The sequence below is a fragment of the Annulohypoxylon truncatum genome (assembly GCF_022578515.1).
Source record: "Annulohypoxylon truncatum strain CBS 140777 unplaced genomic scaffold F4807scaffold_27, whole genome shotgun sequence".
Lineage (NCBI taxonomy): Eukaryota > Fungi > Ascomycota > Sordariomycetes > Xylariales > Hypoxylaceae > Annulohypoxylon > Annulohypoxylon truncatum.
In genome coordinates, this window is record NW_025953813.1 from 358051 (window position 1) to 383919 (window position 25869).

The window sequence follows — 25869 nt, forward strand, 5'->3', positions numbered from 1 at the left end:
AACTTATTAATGCGTCGGATAGACTGGCTAGCATTGAAGCAGCTCCTAAATTCTTACCTAACCCTATTGCAGCCGTAGGTACACTTTTACCACGGATACTATGAGGTGCGAGACATTGCCCGATTATTCTTTATATCCGAATTTGGATCTTGCCATTAAACAAATACCCCTGATGATTGGCAACGAATTTATACCGTACTAGCTTAAGATCGCCTAGGATATCTGTCTAGGATGATATGGATGAAGTGATGCACATCGTTCAAGGCAATGGTCTGGCCCCTGAAAATCATAATTAGATCCCAAGATCCCAAGTCACCAGGCTGTCAAGTTGATTTGGGTGAAATGCATTTTTTATTCAGCTGAACTCCCATTCGTAGAATCCGATCATGCCATGCGATGCTCGAGAAAACCGAAGACTACCTGTCATAATGTGCAGGCCCCTGAGTTACAACCGTCCCAGTCGTCAGGTATCCGTTCCCTTGTTCCGCAAATAGAAACCCTTCCGCCAGCGCATTTTCTTACGCGACCAGCTCAACAACACCACCAGCCTCCGTGATCTTCTTCTCCGCTAACTTGCTAACCCATCGTGCTCGGACTACTAGAGGCACTTCGGGGATTCTGCCCTTGCCGAGGACCTTAGAGTAGCCCAGGGGGAGGAGGTCGATGACGGGAACGGTGTCCTTCTTCTGGCCGGAGATGTAGGCGTCGCGGGTCTCGGTGGGGACAAGCGACCACAACTACGAGATGTTAGGTTAGCAGAAGAAATATGGATGGCACTAAGCTAAACGCGACACTCGCATGCCGCGCTGTTCGGAAACGAGTGGATCGAATATCGTACCTTGTCTAGGTTGATGATAGGCTTCCAGAAGTGGTTCTGTTGCTTGTGGAAGTATCGCATACCGACCTTACCGAAGTAACCAGGGTGGTACTTGTCGATGTTCGTTCGGTGGTGGTGCTGACCACCGGCCATACCACGACCACCGGGGTGCTTGCGGTGCTTGCCGACACGACCGTTACCGGCCGAGACGTGGCCACGGCTGTAAATATTGTTAGAAACTCCATTCCATTGAAGCGTATTTGGGAAATTTCAAAATCATGGGTAAATCAATTGTTATCCCATTTGTCGCGCCGAATGCCATGAAGTGCCATAAATAACAATCTTGTTCGCATTTCCCTCAATCAATCGAAATTCCTTCGTAAAATATCCTCGGACCTCTTCGCTGCTGGTCATTGTTGTGTCTGTTGTTCCTCCTCTTCATTATGCGACAAGACCTCCACACAAAATATGACACAGGCATGTAAAAAGGCGATTCGGCGCGACATTGAAGCGGTAAACGGCGAAATAGAATTCGATGAGGAATAACATACTGCTTTCTGGTCTTCGATAATCTGGTAGGCATTTTGTCGAATGAGTGGCTTGATGTAGAGTGTTAGAATTGCCTACTCAAGGAGGGTTGCGGAAAAAGGTAGGGTGGGTTTTGAGTTGTATCGAAGTTTGTGAAATTCTCTTCGTTTAATTTTCGGAGTAGGGTTTGGTGTTGTGGAGCAAGCCACTAGACATCTTTCAGCGAAATGATTCATTAGCCACATATGACTCAGCAGCCCAGCCACGGTTGAGAAATGGATACGGCCCACTCTGGTCTCAACCTTGAGTTTCCAATTGTACCTTCGTACTCCGAATCCATTGCACCAATTAGAATCGATCAGATTACCTCTTCTGGTTCACATATACGGTCTACAAACACGAATAAAACGACGGTATGGAATTACAAGAGTGAATATAATACCAGGAACACACTACTAGTCCTCGTCTCCTCGACTGATGCACCGGCCCGAATAGATTGTTTCTCTTGGTTCATGATGAACATTATATCGGCCATCCGGGAGCCAATGTTGTTGTGGGGTCCACACCGCAGGTGTATGAGTTCATGCTTCTTACCTTAAGTAGCCCGGCTACGAAAGACGCGTCTAGCTATAGATCGTCTGTAACATTTTAAGACCAGAGTATCAGTTTAACAGAGTTCAAAAACTCGTAGTGCATCAGTGATGCTCAGATACACATCGTAAACTCACCAGGACTTCATTCTAAGTCGCCAACATGGATGAGATCACAGATGGATTCAGGAAGATTGACTTCCATCATCCATATACACCGTATGACGTCCAAGAGCAGTTTATGAGGACCGTATATGAAGTCCTCGAGCAAGGAGAGGGACAAATCGGCATCCTTGAAAGTCCAACCGGTACAGTAAGTTGAAGCTTGGCTCTAGTTAAGATCATACGCTGATTCTTCCAGGGGAAATCTCTATCTCTTATATGTGCTGCTCTTACCTGGCTGCGTAATCATAAAAGGTCCAAGTTTGAGAATTCCGTTGCCAAAGCAGCTGAAGAGTTCAAAGATGAACCCGACTGGATTGTCAATCAGATGCTAAAAAGGAAACGAGAAGAGATGCTCAAGCAGTGGGAGGAGAGAGAAGCACGTCTGAAGAAAATAAGAGCCAAAGAGAAACAGCAAGAGGAGAGGGGAACCAAGCGAAGAAGGGTAGACGATGACAGCGCTAGAAAAAGTAACAAGACTGTCGATGACGAAGACGAATGGCTCTTAGACGACGGTCAGGACGAAGATGCATCTCATGGCGATGATAACCTGTCAGGGTACAGCAAGGAGACGAGGAGCCTTATGGGAAAACTAGGCATGGGAACCCTTCAGACGAAGGAAGAGGAAGACGACATGGGAGGAAATGAGATCAAGGTATGTCTACTTATAAATGCCCTTGTTATTCTCAGCTAATCATATGTAGATCTATTACACATCGAGGACGCACTCACAGTTGACGCAATTTATCGCAGAGTTACGCCGACCAACTTTTCCAGCATCCCTACCAGGCTCTCTCCTCAATGATGACCATGACGCAGACTCTGAAGATATCAAGCACCTCCCATTATCCTCTCGCCAAAGGCTCTGTATTAATCCTGCCGTGTCCCGCCTTGGTTCTCTTGCCGCCATCAATGATCGCTGCAGCGAACTTCAACAACCAAAGTCCAAGGATAGGTGTCAGTTCGTACCCAACGCAGATAACCTAAGCCTCACGCATCAGTTCCGAGATAACGCACTTGCTACTCTTCCGGATATCGAGGACCTTTTTGAACTCGGAAAGAAACTTCACGTCTGTCCATACTACGCTTCGAGAACTGCGGTGCCTGGCGCGGAAATTATTACGCTTCCTTACCCATTACTCTTGCAAAAGACCGCTAGAGATGCTCTCGGTATAAAACTTGAGGGCAATGTAGTCATTATCGACGAAGCTCATAACATCATGGACGCGGTGGCAAGCGTATATGCTTCTGAAGTGAGCCTTAGCGAGTTGAAACGAGCGAGACAGATGCTGGGAGTATATGTGAAGAAGTTCGGAAAGAAGCTCAAGGGTGAGAATCGAGTTATGGTAGGACAAGTTGCAAGAGTTGTAGACGGCCTAAGAGATTGGCTAGAAAGCGCCTTAGCATTGAAAGTAAGACGAAACCCCCACGTGGTTACAAGTTCCTGCTAACATATGTCCTAGAATGAACAAGGGATAGTCGACCCCAATGTCCTTCTCAGGTCTAAAGGTATCGACCAGATCAACATGTACAAACTCATCCAGTACATACAGGACTCAAAGCTAGCGTACAAGATTGAAGGTTACGTCGCGCAAGCCGAATCCCAGAGTACCGATAATACTTCACCTAAAGCCTCTTCGACGCCTGTGCTACACACTCTCCTATCGTTTCTGGTCTCCTTAAACAACCTCAGCTCGGAAGGCCGGATCTTCTATCACAAGGTTTCACAAAGTGACGTAAAACTATCATACCTCCTCCTCTCTCCCACACATGCATTTTCCTCTGTCGCCTCTAGCGCGCGAGCCGTGATTCTTGCCGGCGGCACCATGTCACCCTTTGAGGACTACACCGCACACCTCTTCCCAGACTTAGCAAAAAGTAAAATCACGACGCTAAGCTGCGGTCACGTCATTCCGTCCTCGAACCTCTGCGTCTGGACGCTAGCTTCCTCGGGACCAAGGCGTGACGCCAGGACCACGGAGTTCGAATTCAGCTTCCAGAAGCGTAGCGATAAGTCGATGATTCGCGACCTGGGCGTCGCCATCCTGAACATCTGCACCGCCGTCCCCGATGGCGTCGTCGTGTTTTTCCCCAGCTACGGATACCTCGAGGAAGTAGTGGCCACGTGGACCGAAGCTGCTAGCGCCGGACAGGCCCCATCCCTCTGGGAGAAGCTGCAGGCTAAAAAAGCCGCATTCCGCGAGACCAAGGGCGGTTCCAGCGACGAGGTCCTGGAGCAATACACGCAAGCGATCCTTGGCGGCGGCGGCGGCGGCGGCAGCGAAGCCGAGTCGACGGCTGACGAGCGCCACCGCGCCCAAAGCAGGAACGGGGCGCTGCTGCTGAGCGTGGTGGGCGGGAAGATGAGCGAGGGCATAAACTTCTCCGACCGCCTTGGCCGCTGCGTCGTCGTTGTCGGCCTGCCCTACCCCAACATCCACTCCCCGGACTGGAAGGCCCGGATCGAATATATCGAGTCGACGACGCTCGCGCGCCTAAAGGCTGCTGCTGGCGACCCGAACGCGTCCGCGCCGAGGGCTGAGGACGTCGCGGCGGCCAAGCAGGCCGCGCGCGACTTCTACGAGAACGCGTGCATGCGCGCGGTGAATCAGAGCATCGGCCGCGCGATCCGGCACCGCAACGACTATGCCGCGATCGTCTTGGTCGACAGGCGCTTTGGCACAGATCGGATAAAGGGAAAATTACCTGGTTGGATCCGGGGAGGATTGGTCGAGGGGAGCGAGAGTGCGGGCTTAGGTCAGATGATGGGGAAGCTAACCGGTTTTTTTAGGGGTAAGAAAAAGGGTGAGTGAGATTATAGCTTCGATCACCAACGCTGTTTGTTTGGTGTCACTGCCTACCCAGCTTAAGGTCACTTTTTAGGGTAAGGTAAGATGAGAAGGGATGAATTAGCTCTGAAATTATACCTACATAGAGCTACGGCTTAGATGTAGGCTCTAACAACTATTTGTAAAGTACAGTAGTTCGCGGGTTTGTCCCTGTCTCGGTAATCTGCAGTTGCACCAAGTAAGAAAAGCTGTTACTCTATACATGGGTAATACGTTTGTGGTAACTGAGGCTCGTTTAGTGACATCCAATGGATGGTAATACGTTTTAGGTAAGCTTTAGACGATCTAAAACCTGGGGCGTTCTATAATCACCTGAAGATTTACGATTTGCTTTCTATACAGGGCTAATGCGAGGAGGATAATGAGTCCTCAAACGGAGGTCTTTGTTTGGCCTGCCCCTTACTTCTACCGAGTATACCTGCTACTAGTGACGTGGGTTTAATTGCTCTCATAAGGAAAATTCATGCCGGTTCATAGAGGATCGGCTCTCGCGTGTCACCCTCCGATGGCGTTCTTACTCTCTTGGCAACACGTTCTAATGTTGGCGATGATGTCCGCACGGCTCACACTATCACACCTGCATCCAACGACTAGATCCCTTATCAGCTTATGGACTATCTAGGTGGGAGGCCATGGAAATTCACGCATGATGGAAGAGACGGGAGGTGGGAGGCGGACAGCTACATAGACTGCGTCTTGAATCATTGAGACAGTAGCCGATTTAAATGAGACATCCGGCCTAGAAACTCCGGCGATCTACTATATAAATAAGCCCTTTCACCTCGATCTGGTTCAGTGGTAGCCAGTAGATCAGATATTTCCCTTATTTTCAGTCTAAGACGCTCCAAAGATGTGTTCCCTTACCTTGTTCACCTTGCTCTTAGCCCCTCTAGGGGTTCTCGCTTCTTCAAGCCCTTCTAGCCCTTCAAACCCCCCAAGCGGCACCATCATTTTGCCTAATTTCGAACCGCCAAACATGGTTCGCGATGCTGTGGAAACCATCGCTACACCTGCGCCGTGCGCATTTCTGAACCCGTTACCCAGCGAGGAAGAGACTCGCAGGCGGTTCGACAAGTTCGCCGACGCTTTCATGGTGAAGCATAACCTCACCGAAGCGTTCGAATACGTATCCTCGATATACATAGTACGTATGCCCTTGCGTCATAGATGAAGATAGCTATGTCGTGGAAAGACAAAGAGCAGAAATAGAAGGCTCGCGTCTTCCTAGGACGAGTGGAAATGCTGACCCGTTTGACTTGTCACCCGCAGAACCATGACCCCATGTCTCCGGGGAACGGTCCTGACGTTGCTTTATCTACCTTGTCCACATTTTGGGATCACATCCAGATCACACCACTCCGTCAAAAATTCGAGGGGAACATGGGATGGATGAGCTATAATGCCATGCCTAAGGGTGTAATCAACGACCGGTTCAGATGGGAGGCAGGCTGTATCGTTGAACACGTAAGTGTATACCTCATCTCACCGAAGAGGTTGACCTCACCCTCCCGACCTCACCGAAGCTCTCGACTTCACCCTCCCACCCTCATCCCCGTCTGAAACATCGAGGCTTTCTTGTGGATCGAAGACGAGTACTGATATCTATTAGTGGGATGAGGAGAAGTTCCCTAATAAATGAGCTATATACGAGCAGAGATACTCCCATTGGCGGTGGCCGATAGATAGTGGCTTGGTGACTTTGGGTGGTGATTTGACAATTGATACGCTATAGATCTGATCCCTCTTTGTCTTAACTTGTTTGGCTGGCGCGGACTAGTTTTCTGTAGGTGCCATAGGTGCTTGCATATGGACAATATGGGCAATATGATTGGTACCGCGAGGTTGGCCAGGGATGTGCGTCATCTTACTTCATGTCTTAAACTCTTGGTTCATGTTGTGCGAGTTCACGTTGTGCTTCGGTGGGAGAAGTGAGTACCTGCTGTACGTAACCTAGGAATATACTGCTTATGTAAGAGGACACCGAGTGGGGGCAGGTCAGATTCACTGATTGAAGTTGCACATTCCAATCTTTAAAACGAAGCTAATGCAGTTCATCCCGCACCGTCCGCCATAAGTATATTGTACCTTTTTAGCCAATCATTAGGTATGTGACCCCGCCATCTATCGATAACGCACCAATCTTTTGAATGCCGAACCTCTTAAACAAGACGCGACAAGAAACGCGTCTTTAATTAGCATTTTCTCCAAGTTTGCGCTGTTACCAATCCTCTGCCTTGGTCGAGTCATTTTGCACTTGAAACTACCCAATTAGACGTAAAAAGAAATACTACAATTGACAAAATGGGTTCCTTGGCACAACACGAGGAACACCAATACCTTGATCTCGTCCGTGAAATTTTAGATCATGGAGAGCGTCGACCGGATCGGTAAGTTGCATTATCATAGGCATAATTCTATGCGCGGGACCAAACACTGACTCAAGCCCCTCAAATTATAGAACAGGTACAGGCACATACTCCATCTTCGCCCCTCGCCCTCTCAAATTCAGCCTCAACAACGACGGCAAACCAATTCTCCCCCTCCTAACAACCAAGCGCGTCTTCCTCCGCGCCGTGATCGCCGAGCTCCTCTGGTTTATAGAGGGCAACACTTCGTCCGCCTCCCTCAGCGCGCAGGACGTCAAGATCTGGGACGGCAACGGGTCGCGCGAGTTCCTCGACAACCTAGGCTTAACCCACCGCGAGGTCGGTGATCTGGGACCGGTATACGGCTTCCAATGGCGGCACTTCGGCGCCGAGTACGTCGACGCCAAGACCGATTACACCGGTCAGGGATACGACCAACTCGCCGACGTCATTCACAAGCTGAAGCATAATCCGTACGACCGTCGCATGATCTTGTCGGCGTGGAACCCGGCGGACCTGAAGAAGATGGTGTTACCGCCGTGCCACATGTTTGCGCAGTTTTACGTCTCGTTCCCAAGGCAAAGCGGGGGGAGTAGCGAGGGAGATAAGGAGAAGCCGAAGGGACATCTTCACTGTCAATTGTACCAGCGATCTTGCGATATGGGTCTCGGCGTCCCGTTCAACATTGCGAGCTACGCCTTGTTAACGCATATGCTCGCGCATGTTTGCGATTTAGTCCCTGGTAGCCTAACACATGTTATGGGTGATGCTCACGTATATGTTGACCACGTCGACGCCCTGAAGGTCCAATTAGAGCGGGAACCACGACCATTCCCCGAAATAAAACTATCGCCTGCAAATAGCGACTCTATCGATGGTTGGAAAGTGGAAGATATCTCTGTCCTGAATTACGAACCTCATAAGACGATCCCGATGAAGATGTCTGTCTAATACGAATCAATTTTCCCTTAGTTGCATGATAAGACGATTTACATAGCTAGGAGCGAGATGCGGTATGATAATGAATGTATTGATTAGGATGTCGCGGGATGAGCTAAACTACTCGCTGGGTTCAACCAGGTGTTGGATATCGCGTTAGACGCATCGTCGGGAGACGTACATGACATACAAAGTGAAAATATTAGACATCAACTGCATGTCGATTTAGAGTAGAGGTATTAAAGAACTCTTACTAGAAAGCGTACCTTAGCTGTCTAGAGGCCCTCTTACGTAGGTATGGACTTACTACGTACTGTTTAAATTTACCCCTGAATATATCCGCTTTTGCACACCTACCTACCTACCTACCTACCTACCCAGGTACTATAATGTTGAATTTCACATGTGAGTATTTGTATAAGACGAAGACAGAGGTTAGTCATTGAGACCTGCTGGACTAGACACTGAAGATGGCTTTAATACTACCTACCTACCTAGCTATCTGGCACCTTCCTAGGTGTGTACCTAGGTAATAAAGTTGAGGTGGCTCAGTCCTGTACCTACCTATTTAATCTCCATGGCACAACAGTCTGGGCTACCACGACCTACTAGGTAGATAGATTATAGATACGTATATGTCGGTCTATCCATGTCCCTAATCTTAGAAACATCACTCATCACTCCCCCTCTTAACTCTACACGATCAACTCTCCCATGTTAGCATCTCACCACCGTAATATAAACATGTCCGCACAACCAACCCCAATCCCCTATTTATTACACCTGATGCTGCACAAACCGCCGAACTTATATGCCTACCTCGAGGAGGTGAAGCACCTAGAATTTGCCGATTAGGAATGCGGTTACCATACTCTTTTCTGGGGCTATACGTTTCCCAACTTGAAGACCCTCAAGCTAAAATGCTCGGTCCACAACACCGATGATAGCTTGATACCTTATCTCCAACCTCAACTGGAGGTGCTGGAATTTAAAGGGGGTCCGATCTCAGATGTGACCCTTGAGAGGCTACAGGTTTGTGATATGCATCAACTTGATGGGCTGTGCTTACATAGCCATTGACTAATCATAGTACTGTTGCCCGGAACTCAAAGTGCTACTTATTGAGAACCCTCATCTCAACCTTTGTACACCGGAAGGACTCCTTCGCTACCTCGCTGCCGCGACATCTTTGAAGCGTCTAACGCTACGATGTGGCATGGAGAGTGTCGTTGGCGACCGCGTTTTTATTACCCTTGCTAAGGCGTCCGTTCTCAGGTCTCTCGACTTCCGGTTCCCGATCACTACAAAGCTCATCGAAGAAGCCGTTGCTGAAAGGAGGCGGTTCACTACTTGGAATAGCCAGTTATTTGGGGAACTTAGAGAACTTGTTTGCGAAGCAGATTATCAGGCGATCACGAGACTGCTCCCTCATCTACACAAACTTGTCCATCTCAATGTTAGCGTCAAGGGCGGTACTAATCTCGCAACGAGGGCGCGAGACTTGTTTCCGGAACTTTGCCGACTTACACTCCAACTGCGCATCCTCATAATAGCGTACCTGCCCAGATACCCCATTCGGATCGACCCGATAATGATGCGGAAATTTGTAGAGAAAAGGTGCTGGGGGTTGGAAAAGCTAGAGGTCTACGGACGAGCGGTCACGGGGAAAGGATTTCTCGAACCCGTAGTTGATATATTACAACATTCGGGTTCATTAAAGACTCTGCGGCTATCGATGGATTGCGATATCACGGAGGTCGCGCTGGTGGCCGCTGCCACTTACGGGGGTAAGAGATTACACGAGCTTGATATCGGCGGAGTCTACAATTTTGCAAGACTAGAGAGCCTTTTCATGGCAAAGAAATTCCAATTTGGCCCCCAGTTCAGACTTCTCGGCATTGGAAAGCTGATGACGCCGCGTCATGAAAGTCTCGAGGAATTGAGACGAAAGGTAGCCGAATACGCCCACTTCGTGACTGAATTTGCTCCTGCACTAGAAGATTTCAACATCTTATTTTCGAAGAAGGGGGGCTTTGGCGATCACTTAGAGATATATTTGAAAGAACACCTTGAGGACCCGGAGTATGAAGAAGGTAGGTACTCCAGTCCGTGATCGATCACTTCTGAAAGCATACCTATGTTCTTTAGCATAACTGATTGCTGACTCGAAATTGTTTAGTTAGCGATTTAGTAGGACCTGTCATCAAAATAGGAGAGAAAACTCCATCATTATAATAACTCGATACCTACGTATGCGGCGTTAGCGAAATGCGTTGTTGCTTAGGTGCCTAGTATGTCCGAGATTGTAGACTTATGCAAGCCTCACTAGGTATCCAGAGGTGGTGGCGTGGAAGCATCGGGAATTCCGGAGCCGTTCTACCAATTCGACAGACACATCGCAAGGGTGCAAGCAACTGCATCGGTTCCGTGATTCTTTCGTCTTTTTCGAAATAGCAGTTGTGGGGGAGAAGGAATGCGATCCCTGACCTTACATTTTGCGGGAACGATAAAAACTTCGGTAACCGACCGACTCGTCGGGATTGTCAGCACGGAACTGAAAAGGTCGACCAGCAAAAGTCTCGGGTTTTTTCACCTCGACTCATCGCCGAGGTTTCGGATGGCATAATGCATTAAAATCCTATTCCACGGGAAGCTATTCGTCCCATTCTTTACAGACAGCGGTAAAACATCCTCTTTAGAAAATCACCAATCATAAACCGGACAAAAATATCCAAGGTTCGTCATCAACGGAGAAACTCAGATGCCTCACGTCAGCGTAGCCAAGTCCCTTAGTCAATCCCTTACCTAATACAGGCTCTAGGCATAACGCGAGACCACTAATCTATCCATACAGCGTTTCTCTTTCGACCCCGACAGTGTTCGTTTCATACATACATAGTAGTTATTGAGGGTGGGAAGGTGTCGACCTCGCATAGCCCTACAACCTCATTAGGAAGTCAGCTCTTAGGCAGACCAGATATGCAGGACAGATTGTGACGGCGCCGGCTCGTCAGTTATCCCGTAGGATGGTACGGGCGAGTAGGTGATGGGTCGGAGTTGTGCGAACTGATCGGTTTAGTGGTACGGCACGTATTGATAGTTAGGTAGAGGGAATAAGAGCATTGAAATGTGATATGTCGACGGACTATCTCGGTAGCATGGTGAGTAGTATTTAATGATGAGTTTCAACCCTCTCTAGTTGCTGCCATATTCTCATCGTCATCACCATCACCACCATCATCTTATTCACATCCCAACACAACTACTATCAACAACGAAACAAACCCACAAACCCGATAACCTCTAAAACCACCCACCATGGCCCCCGTAACCGAGCTCGTCCTCTCCACCCTCAAACCCGGCGTCTCGGCCGAGTCCCTGTACCCCATCTTCGCAACCCTCAAATCGCAGCCGGGCAACACCGCCGTCCGCGCCGCGCCCCCCTCCGAGGACCCCTCGCAGATCCGGCTCTTCATCGACTGGGACGACATCGCCGCGCACCAGGCCTTCCGCGCCACCGACGCGTACAAGTCGTACCTGGGGCAGCTGGCGCCTTACGTGACGACGCCCACGCAGATCATGCACGCGGAGCTCACGCCGTTCCCGCCCGTGGTCCTGGAGAAGAGCCCGTCGACCGAGTTCCTGCTCCTGTATATCGACCCCGACGAGGACGAGGCGAAGGTCCTGCAGGCGGGGAAGACGCTGGCGAGAGGGTTGACGGCGGACGGGATTAAGGGGACTACGGGGCTCAGCGCCGTCGGGTTGACCGTGGAGAAGGACGTCGAGTATAAGGGCGAGAAGGTCAGGGTTATGGTCATGCTGCTTGGGTGGGAGAGCGACGAGGCGCATAGAACGGCGAGCGCTACGGATCCCGCGTTTAAGGCGGCGCAGGTGGAGTTCCATGAGGCGATTCCGGACCTCAAGGGCTTTAAGATCGAGCATGTTGCTGCTAAGGTTTTGTGAGCTGTGATATGCGAGATGTGAAAAGGCGGGATAGGTAGAGATGGGATAGGGTTAGGTATGGGTTTAGAGATAGGTTAGGTCGGATTGAATGAATATAGGCGTTCTTTTCCTTGCGGATATTACCTGTTCTACTTGACATTGCTCCGTGATGATACCTACCTGGTAATGACGACAACGATGTGGGTTTGGTTTATGCGCGGCATTGAAAGCGATAAGTGAATGGCCACCTAATCTGGCTGCAAGTATTCAGTCTATCTACACGCGAAAACGACAGATCTTGTTCTATTTGTCTAATATCCAATATACATAAATTTCATTTATTCTACAGCCTTCGGCTCGGCCCCTTCTTTTGTACTCGCTTCCTTTCCTACTTCTTCGTCCAGAGATTGGCCCCGAACAACACCGACGCCATGCTCGGCCAAATCCGACTTCAGAACCGGAGGACCGGAGAAGTGCTTGCGGCCCCAGACGAAATACCATCCAAGACTAATGGTTGCGAAACCAGCAAACACCACGCTCGCATAATTCATGGTGGATGCATCAAGCCCGGTAAGATTAGTCGGCATGCAGAACAGAAAGACTGCTAGGACGATCCATAGGAGCGTCGTAATGTTAATGGCGAAACCAAAACGACCCAGAGAGTACGACGCGTGCTCTAATTGTTTTCGACCGCGAACGACTGAGACTAGAATTGGCAGGCCGTATGACGTGGAAAGACAGATCGTGGCGACTCCGGTGAAGCTGCTGAACGCTGCTGATGAACCAAAGTAGATAAGACCTAGTAGGCAATCTACAATGGCCGATAGAGTTAGGGCCCAAAGAGGAATGTCAAATCGCTTGTCAACTTTACTCCATAGACCAGAGCCGGGAATTGCGCCGTCGCGTGCGAAGGCGTAGGTGCATCGGCTCGAGGCAGTTAGGGCACCAACACCAGCGAACAACCAGATACCCAAAATAAGGAACAATAACCCAAAGCCTCCTCCTGCACTGCCAGTTGCCGTCTTGAAAATCAGACCAACAGGCTGTCCATTTGCGACTGAGAGGAGAGTTTGTACGTCCGGTAGTACGAAGAGGATGGGAATTAAGTAGATCAAGCCAGTGAAGCCAGCCGCCACAACAGACACTATGAATCCGAAATTAGCAAACTTGCAACCCAAAATCGTATGAAGGAAGCTTTGATTAGAGGCTTTGGCTCTAAAAATGGGCTTTGGAAGTAATTGACGGTTGGGAGGTGCTAAAATAAGCAATAAGATACTCACAGACGATGGCCTTGGGGACCTCCCGCTCAGGCGTCTGTACTTCCTCGCACATGGCAGCAACCATTCCGTACCCCGTAAGCACGTACGCGGGCTGCAGTAGACCAACGAAGAATGACCAGCCAACCGGCCACCCCGAAGCAGAGGCGTCGTAGTGGGCGAACACGAACTCGCCGCTTCGCTTACTCGGCGACATGACCAACAGAACGACCAGGAAGATGATAATCGAAGCACCGGTCCAGTATATGCACACGGTGTTGATCAGGTCCAGATACTTGGAACCGAAAATATTTATCAAGTAACAGACGAGCATGACAGCCCAGAACATGAGAATAGTCTGCCACTCGTTGGCCACGAAGTCCTCATTCCACAACGAAATCGCGCTGAGAATCAATTGAGCGCCTCCAAAGTTGATAGAGAGTGTAACGGTCCAATTTCCAACTAGAGTCAGCCAACCAGTGATCCAACTAGCAATGGGAGCCCAACGAGGTGTCGATAGCAAGGCAGCCCAGTAGTAAACACCACCAGCAGTGGGATAGACTGAGCAGATCTCGGCTAGCGAAGCGGCGATAGCGGTCGACAGGAGAGAAAGCAGAACCCAACCCCAGATGATGGTGACGGATTGACCGTTTGAGAGCGATATATAAAACGTCGTGCTGAGACCATAAGGTACGGCCATCTATTATGTGTTAGTATTAATATTATAGTATCATCTCCTTAAGTTGCGTCTTGAGCTCGTGGTCATCTAACGAGTCACGACTGGAAATTTTGAAATTCGAAATTGGAAGTGAAGATTTCACGTACTATCAACCCATTAGTTTCTACATACCACCGGAATTGAAGCTATTCTCTTTTTCGTACGTACCAATCGCAAAGGATAAACCGAGTACTGAAAGCATGCTGAGACTTCGCGGCAGCTCAGCTTTGTAACCCATCTTGGCGAGCGCATCATCGGCGGCTGTCGCCTCCCCCGACTTGCGCCGGGAGATGCTCGTAACCGATTCCCTCCTCATCGTCGATGGTTTCGCGATCGACTATGGAAATTGTGAGCAATCAGCGACACGGATTTGGATGTTGACGAAAGGAAGTAGCAGAATACATAACTACTTCGACTTAGGTAGGTACTCACGCGACTTCCCCGGTCAAGGCGCTGATAACATGAAGTTTCTTATCTCTCAGTCGATCCTTCGGTGAGTACATTCGTACTACTTTAATACCTGCTTAGATCCATGGATACCTATACATTTAAGTTATCGGCGGTCCGTTCTTCGTAGCAGATCGTTTCATTATTTCTTGCTAGTCTCGATATAGTGTAGCTCACGGCTTCGTTTCCTGGTATATCTTAGCTGCTAATTTCTGCTTATCTTTATGTACGTGTACATAGCCTATGTAGTATCGTCGACGATGGATTTTGATAAGTACCTAATTTCATTACAACATCGATCTTATTTATTACAACATTTCTGATTGGTTCGTAGGTGCTAGATAAACGACTAAAGGCATTTATAAATAAACTAACAGCATAGCACATCGATTTGAATACATTTACAATTGGAATTGCAATGATTTCAAAATGTACGGATTATAAACTCGAGACGAACTAATGTACCTAATAATTACTCCGAATAATGAAGCGATCTCCAATAAAACGCCGTGCGACCCGAGGTTGATGATGCCCGCATCGGCCTCCCCAATGAGTACCCCGCACGCTATACGCCTCCTTCTAGCGATCGCTACAGAACGAGATCAATGGCTTTAAGGCCAAGTCCGATCTTGTAAAATGCACTGACGTCAGTCAATCGTCTCCACTAGGTACGGTCCACGTACTAGAGCGCCGGCGCCAAAACGAGTCAAAAGCAATTGCAACCATGTCTCCTAAGCCTCGTCTAGATGGAAAGGTCGCTATCGTGACGGGCGGCGCGTCGGGCTTCGGACGTGGCATCGCGGCTAAATTCGCGGAGGAGGGAGCAAAGGTCGTCATCGCCGATCTCTCCGACGAAGCTGGTCAGACAGCGGCGCGGGAGCTATCGTGCAAATTCGCGAAGGCGGATGTGACCAAGCGAGAGGACTGGGAAGGTCTTCTCAAGGTAGCTTTGGACGCTTACGGCCAACTTGATATCGTGGTGAATAATGCGGGGGCCACGTACGTCAATAAGGCTACCGAAGATGTGACCGAGAAGGACTTCGACCTCGTCATGAACGTCAATGTCAAGTCGATTTACATCTCGACCAATGTCCTTCTCCCCTATTTCCTAGAGGCGAAGAGACCGGGTAGCTTTATCCAGGTTGCTTCGACCGCAGGTGTTCGACCACGTCCGAGACTTACTTGGTATAATGCTTCGAAAGCTGCTGTTATCAATGCTACGAAGGTACGAGGTGTTAATTGCGTCCTCCTCTCCTTGGATTATATGCTCCAGTCAGATTGAAAGTGTCTAAGGCCATGTATAATGCTGTGAACAATGCTGATTAAATCCTTATGATAGACGATGGCTGTTGAATATGGACCTCAGAAGATTCGGTTTAACGCGGTCTCCCCAGTAGTGGGAAGCACAGGAATGACGCACCTGTTCATCGGCAAACCTGATACCGCCGAGAACCGCAAGGCCTTCGAATCTGTGATACCTCTAGGCAGAGGCTCTACGCCGGAAGATGTCGCCAACGCTTGCTGTTACTTGGCCAGTGAAGAGGCCGCCTTCATCACGGGAATCAACATCGAAGTTGATGGAGGGCGGTGTGTCTAGGGAAATCCACTTACGAAGTTAACGATCTCGATGTCGGTTATCAATGGCATTTGCGCGGATATCAGCAATCTTTCGGTCCGAGGATAGTACGAGATTAATTCCGGGATGATGACGCTCTCAGCTGGATTCTCGTGGGCGACGGTGACTTGGTGTCTAGTTCATATATCTGCATGAATCAACAAAAATGGTACAATCTCTTGATGATGTGAAAGGCTTTTTAGGATTGGCCTATTCTTGCACTCTGTCTACTTCAAACATGCCTAGCTTTATTTCTCAAATACTCAGTCCAGAACAAGGGTGTCTCGTCCAAACCTGGGTGTGACGCGCAACCGTCCGCCTCCTATTCTAATCACCTACATCTGCAGTATCTTTCCTGGTTTTCGGTGCATTGCTTATTAAATTAACAGTCCCAGCGAGGTGGGATGCGGTAGTTGACATTTCTTGGCATATGAAAAAACGTTGCATCGACCTGCCGAATGGGTGCTGTTCTTTTAGACGTCCTTCCGGTATTGCCATTTTTGGACATCTCACGGCCTCCTTTTCTCCACAACCATCCCACGAAAATCCATGGTGTTGATCCCGGCCGTCCGTGAGCGCACCGGCATCTTCCATGCTTCTCTACACAGGGTGCCTATTTGGGCTGCGGTAGAGATCGCCGACGATGGAACGACGGTCCGCTAGCGCTTTCAGGTACGGAACCTAGAGTCCAGGGGGGGCCATTCGAGTGGAGTGGTGAAAGAGACGGAAACGAAGTGACAACCTATGGTTCTATACGAAATATTATCAAAGTCAACGATGTGACATCACGCGCATCACGGAACCCTTGTGCCGGTATTTAGTAATATATATATAGAGAGCCTCTTCGCCTTGGCGACGCCGTGGAACATTCTGTTCGATGTGCCATCATTGCCATTCCTAGACTTGGAGACTCGAAGATCAACTTTTGCCTGTCATGAAGAACTTTGTCAACGCTGCTGTCGCTGCCCTCGCGGCTCATGGTGCTTCGGCCCATTATATCTTCCAACAACTCTCTGTTGACGCTACCGAATACGGGCCATTTGAATATAGTAAGTCTGAGTTTTGGAGATATATGCTAGGAGGGAGGACGAGTAACAAAGTGCTAATACAACCTGAACTTCAACAGTCCGGCAGAACAGCAACTACAACTCCCCTGTTACGGGTAAGTTTATTAAGGCGCTTCTTAGTAACATTCGCTAACTGGCGTAGACCTGACTTCGAACGACTTAAGGTGCAATGTCGGCGCAGAGGGTGCTGACACTAAGACAGTAGACGTGAAAGCTGGCGAGCAATTCACTTTCACCCTAGATACCGTACGTATAATATCCTCAGATGTCTATCTGTTCAGTAATGTGACTAACTTTCTCGTTAGCCCGTGTATCACCAGGGACCGATCTCTATTTACATGTCGAAGGCTCCGGGCGCTACCTCAGACTACGACGCCAGCGGCGAATGGTTCAAGATCAAGGATTTCGGTAAGTACTGTTCACTCATTCATTTTAAAGACGATTACAACTCACTCGTGATCATAGCCCCTGATTTCTCCAGCGGTGAGGCAGTATGGGACATGTCTGGCTCTTATACATATACCATCCCCAGCTGCATCGAGGACGGCGAGTACCTCCTGAGGATCCAGTCTCTGGCCATCCACAACCCCTGGCCGTCGGGAATCCCTCAGTTCTACATTTCCTGCGCGCAGGTCAAGGTCTCGGGTGGAAGCGGTAGCTACAACCCCGAGACTGCCTTGATCCCCGGCGCGTTCAAGGACACAGACCCGGGATACACTGTTAACGTGAGTGCTCCAGTGCTTAGTCTGATTATATGAATACGGCATATATTGATTGTGAACTAGATCTACTCCGACTTCCACAGCTATACCGTTCCCGGTCCTGCTCCTGTAAGTTTTGCCGCATCAAATTGCAAATAGAGATGAGCTGACCCTTTCTAGTTGACCTGCTAGGCTATATTTGAACTCTTCAGTCGCTATGATGGATTTCAGGATCATGGGATGAGTGTGTTCTGGATTATACTTTCGTATGAACATACGGAAAGGTCTATATTAGGACGTCCTCCCATTGCAATCTACATCTAAATAAGATAGATAATACTAGGACTACAACCCAGCTTTCCATTGTCTCTGATTATAATCTTGAATGCTTCCGTAAAGTTTATTCCACTTATAGTTAAGGCTTCACATTCATGGTCCCTCGTGGTGAGAGCAACAAGGCTTCGATTATACAATTAAGTTGATAGAAACTTTCATTTGAATGTTACTGGGAATTATATCTCTATTTCAACTAGCCGATGGTGAGATTAGCTCGCAGAATTGCCTTAACCTGTAGTTACTGAGAGAACTGGTGTTTTCAGATACAATCTTAGAACAGTTATAAAACGACATGATGCTAGGAACAATGCCAAAAATGATATTTGTCATTATGGAACACAAAACATGTCCCTGAATTATGTTACCACTTAGTTTTATTAGTCGAAAATCAGGTATATGGCTTCGTAGCCTCTGAACTCAGTTTAAGTTATGTGATTATGCTAGAATCGTAAAAGTGAGTAGTATGATGACGTTCTCGATCTCAGCCTATGAATCAATCATTTTCAGAATATCTCCTACCTGCTTCACAAAAGATCGAATCAATCATCACCTTTGAACTTTCGTAGCTGGGCCCGTACTTCACAATAGCAATGGCTTATCAACTCCACGATGTGGCGCCGGAATTGTAGTCAGGTGTGTTGTTTCAAATTCGTCAGCTACGTAGATGTATTATAAATCAAGTTGTTAGAAACTGAAATCTGTAGGTTAAGCGCTTAAACTTGTTTGTCTGCATGAACGTGTACACACCAGCTCTTCAGATAGATAGAGACGTACGAAGACTAGCTATCCTTCGCAGAGAACCTAGACAACTCCTTGAGATCTCGTTCTTGTTTTTTTCAACTTCTATTTTAACTTTCTGGCCGCAGAATCTGGCCGTTATTACACAGGTATTAAGCTATGTTAATATATATGATTTGATAGCTCCGGGGAAGCATCAATACGCATCCTTGAGACAAGACTGAAGTAGAAAAACAAGCTTAGGGAGGCACAGTCACATAGACCCCGGGGATAGTTAGTTGACTACACTAAGGCCGAGCTGATTCAAACTTAGTCACTTATTGTTTCTACTAGCTTAATGAACAATCACGAAGATGATGAGCTCGTCAGGCAATCAAGGAAATTCGTAATCACTCCTTAACTACTAAGTTTCTTATCTGCTTACCCGAAGCCACAAAACCAAGAAACGCCTCTAGACAACAAGGTAAACAAGACACACCCACTCAACCTGACACCAACTTACCCTATCGGATTGCCCAGGGTGGCGAACTTCCCGCGCCACAACCAAAGACGTCAGACACCGAGTCGTCGAGCGTGATTACCTCTAGCCCATCATCCTCACTCTCATCCTCATTCTCCCCTGCCCGAAAGCGCGTCCCTCTGCATCCCCGGGAACGAAGATCAGATCACGTAACTTACTTAGTATCTAGACTAGATTACATACGAACGCGCGCGAGCCTCCGCGCAGGAAAGTGCAATTAAAAAGACGGAAAGCCCATTATTAAAGAGGGCAGGAGGATCTTTTTTTCTTATGGAAAAAAGGGGGGCAGCACCGGAAGCCCAAGTCGGCGGCCCACCCGGCTATAAACCGCAGACGCGATTGGGCGTATGGGAAGGACTATTGGGAACACACGGACGCCGCGGATAGATAGATAGAGTATAGAGTAGCGGGCGGGCGAGAGAAAGTACATACATAACCTTCACAGAACGGGCAGGCAACCATCACGCGGCGCGGGCAGTGACTAATAATCCACAACCCGAACCCGGTCACATGGGGTCTCGCGAACGCGAAGAAGGGGCGCAGGGCTTGATGGGGTTAAGTAATTAAGTGCGTACATGTTCAGGGTGTCTGTGGGTGTGGTGGGTAGGTAAGTAGTGGGTAATGGGTAGTGTATGTAAATGCGTATACCTGGGTATGTAATATGTATTCTGTACTGCAGCTACTAGATAATGTATGTAATGTGAATATCCCTTGGATTTCATGTACGTATGCCGATATACCCCGGAGACACACAGACGCACACATGAATGCAAAGGGATGGGGTCAAAGAGAAGAAGTGGAGGAGGGAGAGACAGGGATTACTCGACTACCGACTTACATACTAGCATTACCCAGCATTACCTGAATATACATAAGTCCCTGTCACGGACTGACATCTCCAACTTTTCCCTATTCTCTAATTTGAAGAATCTCCATGCAGCTATAAAATCCAAGGCAGGGCTGGCAAGGCAGAGAGTTCAACGCCATGGGTTGCAGAATGATGCGAGATGGCACGGCCCGGGGAAGCGAGATTTCGAAATCTATATCCACATTTCTGGGAGCAGCCTTGCAAAGATCGAGTTTATGCGTTGAATTATAATCTTAACATCTGGGATAATGGCTCTATCTTATCTGCCATTTGTCTGTTTGTCTGCGCTTTGGACGACAGGCCGTCTGAGAAGCCTCAAAAAGTGGAATGGGATCCGCCAATGGCTAGAACCTATGGATGTTTTATGTAGGATTGTTGTATTCCGACTATACCTAGTCTATCGTCTAACCAATAGCTATATCTTCACTAGGTCTCTTATTCTCCGCCGTATCCTCGTCAACTAATAGTCTGTAAAATAAAATATAGATGCTTCATGCATACTCGTAGGGATACTCACCTCTCGGGCGCCGTTCCAGTCCGATGGCGGCGTTGATCGTGAACGGCGCCATCGTCATTATCATACGTTTGTCGCGGTTCTGGGGCCTCGTCGTCTTTATTATATCTTGTAAAAAAAGATCTCCGAGGTTGAGCTCCGAATAGGCAGGTCGAAGCTCACCAACTCCGCCGCTCATACATATCCGCCTCCCTTCGTACGAGACCAAGATTGCCCACCTTCTTCTCCCGGCGGCGCTATCTTAATGACAGCTGCACGTCATGTTGACCCGCAGCGATAGCCGTGACGCTTTTTGCCGTCGAACATCTGCGGTTTGGGGTATTATGTGCGAATCTCGCTATAGAAACGTACGGATCTGCCAAACTAGCGAATATCTAATGTTTATCTGTCTCCATCGATCGGTGTTAGTTACACCGGAGTTGCGCGGGATCCCAAGTCGGTGTTAGAATGGTACCGATCAACTACAGACATACGATATTTACCATCTGAGAACCGAAACTGTCGGATGTCACCGGTACAGGCCCGTGGCGAGGGATAGGTTCGACGTGGAGCAGCTTAGTTGATTACGGAGTCTAGTAGACATCTGCAAATACTCTACGCTCTAGACGGCGGACTGTGGGTAGATATGACGGAAAGTGGAACGCGTGCTGCACAAACTACGGGTGCAAGCGCTTGCGTATGTCTCATCGCGTCCATGATGCGTGCGGTGGCTGATGGAGGGCTGGTGTGGGGGATGGCGCATCCCATGATAGCTAGACCAAGCTCGAGAGGGTGTAAGGGTCCTAGGCTGTGCGCGAAAGGGAAATCTCGCAGATCATAGGATCTCGACGGCCTTGACAGTCGATCAGATTGCACCCTTGCAGAACCGAACCCTGCTCGGATGGTCGGGAGACGAGGATTAGTCTCGTTGCACTGCAGCGGAGAGAAAAGGGTGTCTAGGATGTTTAAGCATAAGACAACGGCGTCATGGGATGTGAGGTGCGTTTTGGTTGGGGCGCGCGAAAACGGAAATAGCTTGACGATCCCTCGGTGAAATTCCACACGTCTGATAGGTCTACGAAGGGGGCTCTTTGTGTTTGAGGTGAGGGCGAACTGTTCTGTAGTATCGTGTAGATGAGGTGAGGGGTTCAGACGATACGGCTTGAGCTCATATCTTGGAATAATGTTTCTGAATCTCGTTCTAGAATGTATGGCTCCTACCTAGTCTATATTCTAAGCGAGATATTGTACGTAGGAGATCGAGTCGACGTCCTCCGCGAGAGATGATTGGCTCAGCCGACGAAGCTTAGCTGATTGGGGTTTAGCCATCAGCGTACAGTTGGAGATTTCCAAGGCCATGAACTGCATCCTAAAACTAGAGACGGCAACATAACACGAGGGTAAATAGATGGCTAGCTAAGTAGAGATTGGGCTGAAGAATGAGCGGGTACCGTGCGTATTAGAAGTCTACCCAGTAGTAACCTGACGAACGGGACGGCGGGGCGCCATACGCAGACCGATGCATATGTACGTACCATCGAAGCAGTCTTGGGATGGTGGATGGTGGGGGGAATTCATCAAGTTACGATCAAAGTGGTGACGGCAATTGATTGGTGATTCGCCTACAACATCAACCGTGCGGCCACACCGCAAACGCTTCGGGAACAGTGGCTGACCATGCTCGTACGTAGAGGGGTTAGGCTCATTCTTACTTGGGCCATCGAGCAATCTCGGGAATAACTTCGTCTTCGGGGGGTTATGAGGGGCGAATGGCGACGATAAGCAAACTGTCGCTTCTTTCGGACACACTTGATTATAATGGGACGAGAATAGACGAGAGGATGAAAAAATACTGACGATATTCGACGTCTATACGGACTGCTCATATGACATTGTCTCGCCTACCTAGTAAGCTATACATCTAGCGCTTAGTTTCTTCACATTCGTGAATGAAACCTTTAAGCCGAAGCTATCACGGAGATTGAAGCCAATTATCGTGTCAGTCTACTCGGTAGTGTGATGAGAAACACATGTTTTAGTAAATAACATCGAAATGTATCCATTGGCTTCCGTGATGGCCTGGCCTATGAGGTTAAGGGGTTGACGAAGTTCGACGCTTTTAGACATTGTGGTCTGAGATGGTATATTGCCACAACACTACCAGTGACCATATATCCCGTACTCAGTGGTATAGTCGCTACTAGCCAGGCGCGAACACCCCCGTGATCGTCCATTCTATAGGTAGTAGTATATCATGGTAGCAATGGAAAAGTGGTAGAACAGACCTAGTTTGGTAAAGATGCGCCGCATGAGGCTCAAGATTTGCAAAGAGGACGACAGCAGACAGGGAGACAAGGGGTAAATCCAGGCAACCTCGGGGATAGCTCGCCCTTCCAAGATGGTCTTGACTTTGACCAACAATGTGAAAGAGGTTGTCACAACCTTTCCGAGCTCTTGTATTGGCTCTCGTTCACCTCAGCTCGGCTCGCAGTTTCGTTTCAGGATTTCTCAGCTCTTGACGTCCATCATACCCAAAAGCAAGGCCAGGGTAACATTTGATGGGAATAGGAGGGATATGACGAAGCCAAGACGTAGGAAGTAAGCCATAGAGAAGAGTGCATTGGATATTGCAACTGGGTTGTTGAAAAAATTACCTAAGGCGAAAGTTAGGAGATGAATGTCTCAGTCTGAGAGCGTATAATGCTCTCGAATCGCCGGTGAGTCGTTGTAATCACTTCGAATCTCTAGCTTAGTTAGTCTAATTGAGCTAACCCTAGTTTACCCCCTAGATGACATATCTCTTTTCCATCGGCAGTTGGACAACGGGTTAAAGATCAATCGTCTTCCCAGGCAAGTAGCAAGCTAGGGTTAGAACCGGATAGACGCATTGGGCTTTGGACAGAGTGAGGCCAGGGTGAGAGGCGGCATGAGCCATAAGGGCATGGCGATAAGGTCGCATCTGTCACCATGCTGATTTCTATCTAGCCAGTTCTAGTGAAGAATAACCCTGCCTCCGATCATTGTCTGGTGATGGAGCTTTGTCGTCGATGGGGGTAGATCCTAGTCGTCGTCCGAACTGTATGCGTCTGTGTGTAGGTAGTTGTCTCCATACCTGTCCGCATGTAAGAAAGGTAGTCCAGGTAGAAGGCAGCTTGGGTAAATTGTCATGTAGGTGGTACCGGCTAGGGTAACGAGCTACATAGCATTTGGGTGTGTAGGAGTGTGAAAATGGTGTATTAGTGTTAAGGTGGTTGAGGTGGAGGAAATTAGAAGTAAAGCGACAAAAATGTGGTGGATTCTATTTCGTTAAGACGCGACTGGCGCCAATCAAATTCAATGCCGGTAGCGTCTTAATTGATAGCATTTGGGGAACTTACGGGTCACTTACGGAAAGCAAGATTTCCCGGATTGTGGGCCAAGTTCTCCCTTGGGCCTTCTGCAACCACTCAAGCTGGTGTTGCCATTTCTGCATCTTCTATTTAGTACCCATGTATATAGAGACCGGGGACAGACATCAGACCGGGGCAGGCTCCATACTCCATGAGCCACTGCCGCCACATAGAGGTCCGAGCACCACCTGATGTTCACTTGAAGTGCATCTGGTGTTTCTAATTCTGGCATTGTCACTTTGTACACCATCCATGTATTTCCGTACTATCACATCAATAACGCCGATGATCTCAACCGGACCAACCACGAACGGCTACCTGCCAGACTATCACGAGGCAACGATGGACTTTGGATCTATACGTTATTTACCCCTACCTAATAGGAAGCTGTTAGTGGCAGTGGTAGTAGCAATGGTAGTGGACGTGAGCCTACCATCCTCTAATTGCCCCTACCATTCTGCCGCTAGACGTTCGCTATCTGGTCGGATGTTCCGGTTTGTAGATCAGCCTCTACCAGATCGATGCTAATGGAGCTTCTTCATATACGGTCGTATCATATCGCCTCGCTAGTGCGGGTAGAAGGCGACCTCGTGGCAGCACATCCGATGCAGCCAAGTTATGTACGAGCGACGAGTGAGAGAGCTGAAACGCTTCCCCAGCTCTTCAACGCCTCTGGGTCCTTTAGGCCCCTCTGGCTCATGTCATTAGACCGCACTATCGATGGTTGGCTTCGTCTTCGACGAGGACCATTCATTCCGACCTGGTCTCTGATGACTTGACCGAATTCTTCGACGTGCGTCGGGTACTTGCTTATCCTTTTAGAAGTCTAGAGATATGAGGGCTCCATTAGGGTCTCCTCTTCGGTTATCGGCTGGATATCCACCACCCAGCCCCTCCAACCTCGAGCGCGATGGGGCGTAGGTGGAGGCGCAAAACGCGTTATGCGATGTTGTGTGTGTGTGGATGCCTGCGTACGTATATGTACGTGCGTTCTTCTCCCGGTCTCACCTGCGCGAAGAATGACAGAAATATGGGAATTATAGCTGTAATCTAGTCGCCACAGCGCGCGAATGTCGCCTGTCCCGACGCAAGGAGCGGTCGAAGATAAGAGATCATCGCGAACATCATGACATTCGAGACATGGTAGAGTAGGTGAGCATCGTTCATGTCAGAACCCGTGCTAGTATACATGTCGCCATACATGTCGAATTAGAGACGCAGACGGCTTGTGCGGCACGTACCCTTATTCTGTACCACCGACGCACCGAGAGGCTCAACAGGAGGGTACGTCATGCTTGCTTCGTTTAGCATAGCAAGCTGCCTCTTAACAATGTCGGTCAATATTGTCTACTAGTGCTCACTTTAACCGTGGCCATATGACACCTCGTAAACATAAATACCTAGTCAATTTAGAGCAGCCCCCAAGAATAAGCTTCTGGCAACAGACGAAACGAAGGCCAAACCGCATACCTAGCTCTTCGGATCCGACTCCTTGGGACGTTTTAGGGTCCCGTCTCTCTTGCCTACA

General features: G+C 48.8%; 9 protein-coding genes across 9 annotated transcripts; 7 read left to right on the forward strand and 2 right to left on the reverse strand.

The window, feature by feature from the left end:
• Nucleotides 1-20: 20 nt before the first annotated feature.
• On the reverse strand, nt 21-1504 carry F4807DRAFT_434798 (ribosomal protein L18e/L15P). Its single transcript, XM_047998837.1, has 3 exons — nt 1369-1504; nt 839-1037; nt 21-737 (listed from the first exon to the last, which is right to left on the reverse strand). Exons 1-3 carry the CDS (start codon nt 1398-1400, stop codon nt 519-521), a joined length of 450 nt encoding a protein of 149 aa, XP_047852025.1. The 5' UTR covers nt 1401-1504; the 3' UTR covers nt 21-518.
• Nucleotides 1505-1681: 177 nt separating this feature from the next.
• F4807DRAFT_434800 (DNA repair helicase) lies at nt 1682-5151 on the forward strand. The gene is made up of 4 exons (XM_047998838.1): nt 1682-2248; nt 2297-2752; nt 2802-3509; nt 3561-5151. Exons 1-4 carry the CDS (start codon nt 2099-2101, stop codon nt 4908-4910), a joined length of 2664 nt encoding a protein of 887 aa, XP_047852026.1. The 5' UTR covers nt 1682-2098; the 3' UTR covers nt 4911-5151.
• A 461-nt stretch (nt 5152-5612) lies between these two features.
• Nucleotides 5613-7055, forward strand: F4807DRAFT_434806 (uncharacterized protein). The gene is made up of 3 exons (XM_047998839.1): nt 5613-6090; nt 6216-6410; nt 6556-7055. The coding sequence occupies exons 1-3, from the start codon at nt 5797-5799 to the stop codon at nt 6583-6585; spliced, it is 519 nt and encodes a 172-aa protein (XP_047852027.1). The 5' UTR covers nt 5613-5796; the 3' UTR covers nt 6586-7055.
• Nucleotides 7056-7094: 39 nt separating this feature from the next.
• Nucleotides 7095-8624, forward strand: F4807DRAFT_434807 (thymidylate synthase). The gene is made up of 2 exons (XM_047998840.1): nt 7095-7333; nt 7405-8624. Exons 1-2 carry the CDS (start codon nt 7248-7250, stop codon nt 8261-8263), a joined length of 945 nt encoding a protein of 314 aa, XP_047852028.1. The 5' UTR covers nt 7095-7247; the 3' UTR covers nt 8264-8624.
• A 371-nt stretch (nt 8625-8995) lies between these two features.
• Nucleotides 8996-10486, forward strand: F4807DRAFT_462660 (uncharacterized protein; the record flags this gene model as incomplete). The annotated part of the gene is made up of 4 exons (XM_048001861.1): nt 8996-9079; nt 9158-9283; nt 9342-10344; nt 10431-10486. The coding sequence occupies 4 exons, from the start codon at nt 8996-8998 to the stop codon at nt 10484-10486; spliced, it is 1269 nt and encodes a 422-aa protein (XP_047852029.1).
• A 542-nt stretch (nt 10487-11028) lies between these two features.
• F4807DRAFT_179757 (uncharacterized protein) lies at nt 11029-12365 on the forward strand. Its single transcript, XM_047993565.1, has one exon. The coding sequence runs from the start codon at nt 11570-11572 to the stop codon at nt 12212-12214; it is 645 nt and encodes a 214-aa protein (XP_047852030.1). The 5' UTR covers nt 11029-11569; the 3' UTR covers nt 12215-12365.
• A 58-nt stretch (nt 12366-12423) lies between these two features.
• Nucleotides 12424-14797, reverse strand: F4807DRAFT_179790 (amino acid transporter). Its single transcript, XM_047993566.1, has 4 exons — nt 14600-14797; nt 14275-14504; nt 13474-14149; nt 12424-13337 (listed from the first exon to the last, which is right to left on the reverse strand). Exons 3-4 carry the CDS (start codon nt 14147-14149, stop codon nt 12532-12534), a joined length of 1482 nt encoding a protein of 493 aa, XP_047852031.1. The 5' UTR covers nt 14275-14504; nt 14600-14797; the 3' UTR covers nt 12424-12531.
• A 235-nt stretch (nt 14798-15032) lies between these two features.
• Nucleotides 15033-16384, forward strand: F4807DRAFT_179809 (3-oxoacyl-reductase). The gene is made up of 3 exons (XM_047993567.1): nt 15033-15250; nt 15298-15839; nt 15954-16384. Exons 2-3 carry the CDS (start codon nt 15339-15341, stop codon nt 16209-16211), a joined length of 759 nt encoding a protein of 252 aa, XP_047852032.1. The 5' UTR covers nt 15033-15250; nt 15298-15338; the 3' UTR covers nt 16212-16384.
• A 609-nt stretch (nt 16385-16993) lies between these two features.
• On the forward strand, nt 16994-18587 carry F4807DRAFT_179897 (glycoside hydrolase family 61 protein). The gene is made up of 6 exons (XM_047993568.1): nt 16994-17278; nt 17356-17391; nt 17439-17542; nt 17602-18021; nt 18082-18126; nt 18178-18587. Exons 1-6 carry the CDS (start codon nt 17164-17166, stop codon nt 18187-18189), a joined length of 732 nt encoding a protein of 243 aa, XP_047852033.1. The 5' UTR covers nt 16994-17163; the 3' UTR covers nt 18190-18587.
• Nucleotides 18588-25869: the final 7282 nt, after the last annotated feature.